The sequence below is a fragment of the Borostomias antarcticus genome, assembly GCF_949987555.1.
Source record: "Borostomias antarcticus genome assembly, chromosome: 4".
NCBI classification, from domain to species: domain Eukaryota; kingdom Metazoa; phylum Chordata; class Actinopteri; order Stomiiformes; family Stomiidae; genus Borostomias; species Borostomias antarcticus.
The window spans coordinates 35,772,424-35,781,214 of NC_140237.1; the positions used below are offsets into that span (position 1 = coordinate 35,772,424).

General features: G+C 49.5%; 1 protein-coding gene across 5 annotated transcripts in view; it reads left to right on the forward strand.

Annotated features, from left to right (window-relative positions):
• The window catches only part of LOC311308293 (furin-1-like), a 120,449-nt gene extending 116,272 nt beyond the window's left edge, over positions 1–4,177 (forward strand). For 4 of the 5 annotated variants that reach the window (XM_084437246.1, XM_084437247.1, XM_084437249.1 and 1 more), the window contains exon 16: positions 1,368–4,177. In XM_084437246.1, coding sequence (XP_084293372.1) covers positions 1,368–2,008 — 641 coding nt within the window. In that variant the 3' untranslated portion in view covers positions 2,009–4,177. The remainder of the gene's footprint in view (positions 1–1,367) is intronic. The other variant, XR_014630428.1, reaches the window with a different exon arrangement.
• The last annotated feature ends 4,614 nt before the right edge of the window (positions 4,178–8,791 follow it).

The following is an 8,791-nucleotide window of genomic DNA, read 5'->3' on the forward strand; positions in this document are numbered from 1 at the left end:
CTCTGGTGTTCTAGTCTGTGGAACATGAGGGAACACCTCAGCTTTGGTGTTCTAGTCTGTGGAACATGAGGGAACACCTCAGCTCTGGTTTTCTAGTCTGTGGAACATGAGGGAACACCTCAGCTCTGGTGTTCTAGTCTGTGGAACATGAGGGAACACCTCAGCTCTGGTGATCTAGTCTGTGGAACATGAGGGAACACCTCAGCTCTGGTGTTCTAGTCTGTGGAACATGAGGGAACACCTCAGCTCTGGTGTTCTAGTCTGTGGAACATGAGGGAACACCTCAGCTCTGGTGATCTAGTCTGTGGAACATGAGGGAACACCTCAGCTCTGGTGTTCTAGTCTGTGGAACATGAGGGAACACCTCAGCTCTGGTGATCTAGTCTGTGGAACATGAGGGAACACCTCAGCTCTGGTGTTCTAGTCTGTGGAACATGAGGGAACACCTCAGCTCTGGTGTTCTAGTCTGTGGAACATGAGGGAACACCTCAGCTCTGGTGTTCTAGTCTGTGGAACATGAGGGAACACCTCAGCTCTGGTGTTCTAGTCTGTGGAACATGAGGGAACACCTCAGCTCTGGTGATCTAGTCTGTGGAACATGAGGGATTTGTTCTCAGCTTCAGATTCATTCTGCTGTCAGAGGCGGTTCTCTCTGTCAGGCGGAGAGTTTTCAAAAAGCTTTTGATTATAACCTTGCCTTTTATGAGTGATGTCTAATGAGTACTGTTATTTATTATTTGTTATTTATTACTTATTCTTTCTGAGGTTTGCATCAGCCGCCCTTTGGTGAGCAGTGTGTTAGCAGCTGTTGGTGGGTAATGGTTTGCTAATGTGTTCAGTGATGATGATGGTGTGCTGGCTGTAATGTTTCATTGAATAGTCCAATAAATCCATTAACGTATTCAATAAATCAGTGATTCCCTCTCTCTCCCCTCCCCTCTCCCACTCTCTCTTTCCCTCTCCCTCTCTCTCTCTCTCTCTCTCTCTCTCTCTCTTTCCCTCTCTCTCCTCTCTCTTTCCCTCTCCCTCTCTCACTCTCTCTCTCTTTCCCTTTCCCTCTCCCACTCTCTCTCTCTCTCTCCTCTCTCTTTCTCTTCAGAGTGATGCAGGGGCTGTATATGTTTTATTAAATAGTCCAATAAATATCCAATCAATCAATTAATTAATGAGCAGTGGTCTTGTTTAATTATTGGGCCCCGAATTTCACTCCCATATACTGTAAAAGGATTGGTTTGATGAGACATTAGTTTAATTTGGATAGGAACTTCCTTATATGATAATGTGCCATGTTCCACTGGTACATCAATATTATAATTGATGTACCAGAGCAGATAATGATCCCCCCCCACCCCCTCCTGTCTCCCCAGAGTGCAGTGCCGGCTACTATCTGTTCCAGCAGAGCTGTGTGCGGGCGTGTCCGGCGGGCTACACGGGGGGCTCCCAGCCTGTCAACTTCACCCTGGGCAACTACGTGGAGCCGGCCTCGGCGCCGGTGTGCCTGCCCTGCCCGCCACTCTGCCTGACCTGCAGCAGCCTCACCCCGCCGGCCTGCCTGTCCTGCCCCCCCCACAGCCACCTGGACCCGGCCTCCGCCACCTGCCTGCACCTCAACCAGATGGAGCGCGAGTCCCCCGGCAGCTTCGTGGCGGGTCAGGGGGGCGCAGCCACCAGGCCCCCGGCGTCGCCTGGCTCCAGCCTGCCCGTCACCCTGGCCGTGTTCAGCTGCCTGGCCATCATGGCCACCTTCGCCGGCGTCTTTGTGATGCTGCAGCTACGCTCGGGCGCGCTGACCAAGCTGCCGTCCCTGGAGGCCGGGGGGGCGGGCCTGCGGGGGGGGTTTGGCCTGGGGGGGGGCTTCAGCCTGGGGGGGGGCAGCAGCAGGGTGGTGTCGTACCGCGGGATCCCCACGGTGTGGGGGGACGACTGCATCAACACGGACTCGGAGAACGAAGAGTTTGACGTCCACAACGAGAGGACTGCCTTCATCAAAACACAAAGTGCTCTTTAACCCTCTCCTCCTCTCTCCTCCTCTCTCCTCCTCCTGCTCTCTCCCGCCTCTCCTCCTCCATGGTTTCATCACCGTCCACTCACGGGCTCCTCTCTCTTCGCCCCCCCCCCTCCAGCTGGCTGAGACTTCTGCCCCCCCGGGGTCAGGAGCGGCCTGGACACTCGGTTCACACTCGGGTGGTTTCCTATTAAACTGTCTTTCGGTCCCCTCGTGCCCTCAATCACTAAAGAGCAGAATGTGTGTGTCCCAGAGCTGTGTGTGTCCCAGAGCTGTGTGTGTCCCAGAGCTGTGTGTGTGAGACGGAGAGAGAGAGAGAGTGTGCGATCAGAGCCTGTTCCCCTCTGACCTCCCAGACTCCGTCTCACAATCATCAAACCATCATTGTTTTCTCTCGCTCCTCTTTGTCCATCATCGTGTCCAGAGCAGTAGCCAGATGAGATTGTCAAAGGGCGAGGGGCACAGCTTTTATGTGTGTGTCTGTGTGTGTGTGTGTGTGTGTGTGCGGGAGCTAGGACAGGTTTTAAGAGCCTCATATCACACCAGTGTGTGTTCTATCACCCCTGCCCAGTCTGTTTGTTTCTCCAAATACTCGGGCAGAATCCACGGCCGAGTCATGAGACCAGCGAGCCCCCCCCCACCAGCCCCCCAGGCCGGGAGCTCAGGAAGCGCTCTGCTCATGCTGGATCCATGTGATCTGGAGGGTTATATAAAACATCCTGACCTCTCACTTGTGTGTGGGACGGTTGCCCCCCTCCCACACACACACACACACACACACACCTTACTGGCGCTCAGAGTCTGCAAACGACCTTCATTATGGGCTCAGTGATAGCTATCAAAATTCATACCCAATCAACCCCCGCACCCAATCAAAACCTTCCTCTGCTGGCTGCTAGCTGGTTCCCATACCAGGGGGGCGGCAGGGCAGGGTTTGAGTGGGGCTCAGTTATAGCGTCCAGGACTGAGCTACAGTACCAGCTCTGCGTGAGTGAGAGGTCTGTGATGGGGGGTTAGGTTAGGGTTAGGATAGTGGGCGGGGTTAGGGTTAGGATGGTGGCTGTGAGACTGCCTGGTCAGTAGCCCCCCCCACCCACTGTCATCCACTGTTGTTTTGAGGAGACGGAGCAGCTCTCCGTAGCCTAACGCTTTAGATCAGACTCCTCTCATCACAGCCTCAACGCCCCCGTCCAACGCCCTCGCCATCACTACTACATCTGATCCCCACCAGACTACCTTCGCCATTTCATTATAACCAAAATTACACTACAGCTCTGATGTATTCCGACAGTGTCATATCTTTACTGAAGAACTTTTTAAAGTGTTTTATGAGGGGGGGGGGGGGGGGGGGGCGCTGGGGTGCTTATCTTTACTTCAACAATCTGCACCTCATAAATGTACCCAGCGGGCAGATATCGGAGTCCATCCATCCTTCCTGTCTGTCATGATACTGCTTTCTATTTCCAGCGCAGGGGCTTGTCACAGAGTGGGGTTGTCATGGTGATGACATGCGTGTGAGATTGATGCAGGTGCTCATTGGTGCTCCATCTCCATCTATCTCCGAGAGACCGGCAGAACACGCTCATCCCTGGCAGCTGATCATGATGGATGGAGATGAGGGTTTCTGCCTCTAGAGAAGGGAGATGAGAGCTGCAGTTATTTCGCTTAGCTTACTGATTTTACACTTCTAGAGGAATAATACTTCAATAACTTCCTCCTCTTGCCACGGTTAATAAGCCCTGTGTGTGTGTGTGTGTGTGTGTGTGTGTGCGTGTGTGTGTGTGTGTGTGTGTGTGTGTGTGTGTGTGTGTGTGTGTGTGTGTGTGTGTGTGTGTGTGTGTGTGTGTGTGTGTGTGTGTGTGTGTGTGTGTGTGTGTGCTTGTCCGTCCGTCCATCCCTTTCTACTCTCCCACTCAGTCCTGGTGCTCTACATGTTAAAGTGTAACCTATCACTTCTGAATAGAATAGTTTTCAAAGATGGAGTTTTCAGGGCGCTCACCCCTTGTGCTTTAAATATCATTGAACATGGGAGAGTAGAAGAGAGAGGCTATTTTTTTACACCCACTTGCTCACACACACACACACACACACCCTCTTGCTCACACACACACACACACCCTCTTGCTCACAGACACACACACACACACCCTCTTGCTCACAGACACACACACACACCCTCTTGCTCACAGATACACACACACACACCCTCTTACTCACACACACACACACACACACCCTCTTGCTCACAGACACACACACACACACACCCTCTTGCTCACAGATACACACACACACACCCTCTTACTCACACACACACACACACACACCCTCTTGCTCACAGACACACACACACACCCTCTTACTCACACACACACACACACACACCCTCTTGCTCACAGACACACACACACACACCCTCTTGCTCACAGACACACACACACACACCCTCTTGCTCACAGACACACACACACACACCCTCTTGCTCACAGACACACACACACACACACCCTCTTACTCACAGACACACACACACACACACCCTCTTGCTCACAGACACACACACACACACCCTCTTGCTCACAGATACACACATACACACCCTCTCGCTCACACAAAAACACACACACACACACCCTCTTGCTCACTCAAAAATACACACACACACCCTCTTGCTCACTCAAAAATACACACACACACCCTCTTGCTCACTCAAAAATACACACACACAAGCTCTCGCTCACACAAAAACACACACATACACATACACGCACCCTCTTGCTCACACACACACACACACACACACACACCCACCCTCTTGCTCACTCAAAAATACACACACACAAGCTCTCGCTCACACAAAAACACACACATACACACACCCTCTTGCTCACAGACACACACACACACACACACACACACACACACACACCCACAACCAGTGGTTTATTCTCACACTGCATAGTCATGACTGCCAGTGGTAAACTGGGATGATGAGAGAGAAAGAGAGAGAGAGAAAGAGAGCTCTGTGCCATTGTGCTCTAGTTGGAGGAACAGTGTGCTCTAGTTGGAGGAACATTGTGCTCTAGTTGGAGGAACATTGTGCTCTAGTTGGAGGAACATTGTGCTCTAGTTGGAGGAACATTGTGCTCTAGTTGGAGGAACATTGTGCTCTAGTTGGAGGAACATTGTGCTCTAGTTGGAGGAACATTGTGCTCTAGTTGGAGGAACATTGTGCTCTAGTTGGAGGAACATTGTGCTCTAGTTGGAGGAACATTGTGCTCTAGTTGGAGGAACATTGTGCTCTAGTTGGAGGAACATTGTGCTCTAGTTGCCAGACTGTTCCTCCAGAGTTGAGGTGACTGGTGAGGGGCTTCAGAGTTGAGGTGACTGGTGAGGGGCTTCAGAGTTGAGGTGGCTGGTGAGGGACTTCAGACGTTTTCCAGCCCTGAGTGCCCCTAGTGGAGAAACTCAATACTACACCAGCTGATCACTACACAAGTCCAGATCCAACCCGTCTCTAACGGGAGATGGGAACAGTGTGTTGGTGTGAGACACATTTTGAAAACAACTTTGTCTATGGAAGTTTGATGTTTACCTGCTCTGGTGTAGGGGTTGATTTGGAATTGGGCCTGAATAGAGTTGACAGCAGGGGTCCTGGTACAGCAGGTCTCCTGGTATTACCAAAGACAGGAGGCCGTTCAAATCAATCATCTAGGTCTCTGAGCCCGGGAAGGGAGAAGATGATAATCATTGTTTTTTCGTCGTTGTTTTTTTTTCTTCTTTCTTTTCTTCATTGACTCCATTGATCCCTTAAAAGCCTGTTTGATTGGTCCTGTTGGGCTCGTTCTGTGTTCCTGCCTCTTTCTGTGTTTCTGCCTCTCTTGTAATGAGTTACCTCAGTCCTCTGCTGCTCACACGCACACAAGAGTTCTGATATCTGCAGTAATATTGGATGGATGCTTCTACACACACACTCACATATACACACATACATAATACATACATACATACATACATCCTGTACATACTGCATACATACTGTAAATACATACACATAAATACACACACACTTAAATACATACATACATACAGAATCTTTGGAGGGAGTAGGTTGAGAATGTATCCCATCCTCACACACTAAAGGGCTGAATCAGATGGTGTGTGTGTGTGTGCACGTGTGCACATGCTTGCGTCTGTACACATATGTGTGTGTGTGTGTGTAACAACAGACCAAACATTTCGGGGGGGGGGGGGGATCGTCGCAGATCAGCCCTGCATAGCCCCCCCCCCACACACACCCCTCACCATATGAGGTCTCCAGCTGAGGCAGAGAGCAGCCCCGCATAGACCCCCCCCCCCCCCCCCCACACACACACACACACACACCCCCCTCACCGTATGAGGTCTCCAGCTGAGGCAGAGAGCAGCCCCGCATAGACCCCCCCCCCCTCCCCACACACACACACACACACCCCTCACCGTATGAGGTCAGAGAGCAGCCTCAGTGTGACAGATGAATATTGTAAAAGAATGATCATAAAGGACATTAAACTCAAATAAGGCCTATTTTTGTACAATATATGAGGTGCAGTCATTTTCTTGTAATTTAAAGATTGTTTTTGCTCTTTTGTTTAATTTTTGTTTTTCTTTTTATTTAATTGATGTCAATATGCGGATTATAGATTCTAAGAAAAATAAAGATCTATGCAAACTTCAGAATGTGTACTTTGTCTTGGATCTTGACATGAGTGGTAGCCTCATTTGGTGAAAGCCAATTAATTATGCACACAGTTACTGTAGGAGCCACGATACGGTTTATGTTTATGTCCAGATTTGAGTCTAATTGTGTGTCAGTGTTCCCCCCTGTAGGTGGTGAGCGCTCCCCATATAGGGGTGCATGCAACGCGCAGCATGGGGAAGGCGGGTACAGCAGATACCGTCATTGACCTCAGCCTTAGTAGCATACATGGCCTCATGCCAAACATTTCAGATTTTCTATTTGTTATATTTTTTGTGAATAAACGTGAGCAAAAAGCAACAGTTGACTCATCTCTGGATCAATGGATTAATGGATGGATTTATTGAAGAATGGAGACAATGTTGAAATGAAGAAAGGCTGTGACAATTGAACCCGTACTCCGAAAGTCATACAAACAATTGAACATTGGGGTTATAGGAAACTAGAAAAACCGCGTAGCGGCTAAATGCCTCCGCCCAACAATGCAAGTTGCAGTTAACATTCAGTTGACCTTTGAATACCAAAATCTAATCCAATTAATCTAATTAACTCCAACTGGACATTTTGGCCAAATATGTACAAATTCTGTCAAGCCATTCTTGAGATATCATGTTCAGCAGGTAAAAAACACCTTTTGTGAGGTCACAGTGACCTTGAACTTTGACCTTTGACCACCAAAAATCTAATCAGTTCTTCATTCAGTCCAACTGGACATTTTGGCCTATGAACACATTCTGTCGAGCCATTCCTGAGATATCGTGTTCACTAGGCCAAAAACGCCTTTTGGGAGGTCACAGTGACCCTTGACCTTTGACCCCCAAGATTTAAGGAGTTCATCCTTGAGTGCCAGTGAACATTTGTACCAAAGGGGAAGAAATTCCGTCAATGCGTTCCCGAGATATTGCATTAACAAACATCGGACGGACGGACGGACGGACGGACGGACGGACGGACGGACAACCCAAAACCATAATGCCTCCGGCCCATAAAAACAATCTTTAGTTTTTGCCACTTCAGTTTCTGAGAACCACAATTTACCACCTGACACCTGACTACTGGGAATTCCGGTGTCTGTTCTAGAGAAAGTTATGGTTCCTATAGCCTATGGCGACCTAAATGTAGATTGGAACATTTTGACAGAATTAGATTATTGAATAGAGAATAGAGATTTCTTTTTTTTTTTTTTAAAGGGCAGGAGTTCTGGGGAGCATACCTACGCCCTATGCCTATAGCGGCATATCTCAATAAAGACTTTTAAACTTTTGGCAGTTGCTTTATTTTGAACGAGAGAATATTATTATAATATTAACGCCAAATCCAGGATACTCGTGAAGGCGCCTGCGTTGTTATGAACGGAACGCTGCTAGGCTGCTAGAATAAACCAGCTAATTTATGGCAACAAAGCCTTTATTGAGATATGCCGCTGTACGCGTGGGTGGGCTCCCCAGCTCAGTCTTTTGGTTTAATTTGCAATAGCACCTTCATCACACCTGTCTGAAAGTGCCAATCAAGTGATTTACAGTGATTTTAGAAAGTTGGTGGTTTTGTCAAAAGAGCCTTGCAAACCGTGACGTCACAGAGCGGCCTTGTGACGTGGGCCAGGAGGTGTATAAAAGCCAGAGAGCGACAGAGGAGGAGCAGCCAGAGAGAGAGAGAGGGGGGGGCGTCTCCCTCTCCCTCTCTCTCCCTGGCTCTCTCTCAGTGGGCCAGAGAGAGAGAGGAGGAGGAGATGTCAGATTGATATCTCCTCCTCTCTCTCTCTCTCCGTCTCTCTGGCCAGAGAGGGGGGGGGGGGGGGGATGTCAAGATGATATCTCCTTCTCCTCTCTCTCTCTCTCTGGACCACTGAGAGAGAGTCAGGGAGAGAGAGAGAGATGTCCTCTTCCCTCTCCAACTGTCGTCTTCCGCACATGTCACATCCATCACACGCTCCTGCAGATTCATGTTCTACAACATCAGGAGGATTCGCCCTTTCCTCACTGATGAAACGGTGCAGGTACTCATCCAGGCCTTGGTCATCTCCCGCCTGGACTACTGCAACTCCCTCC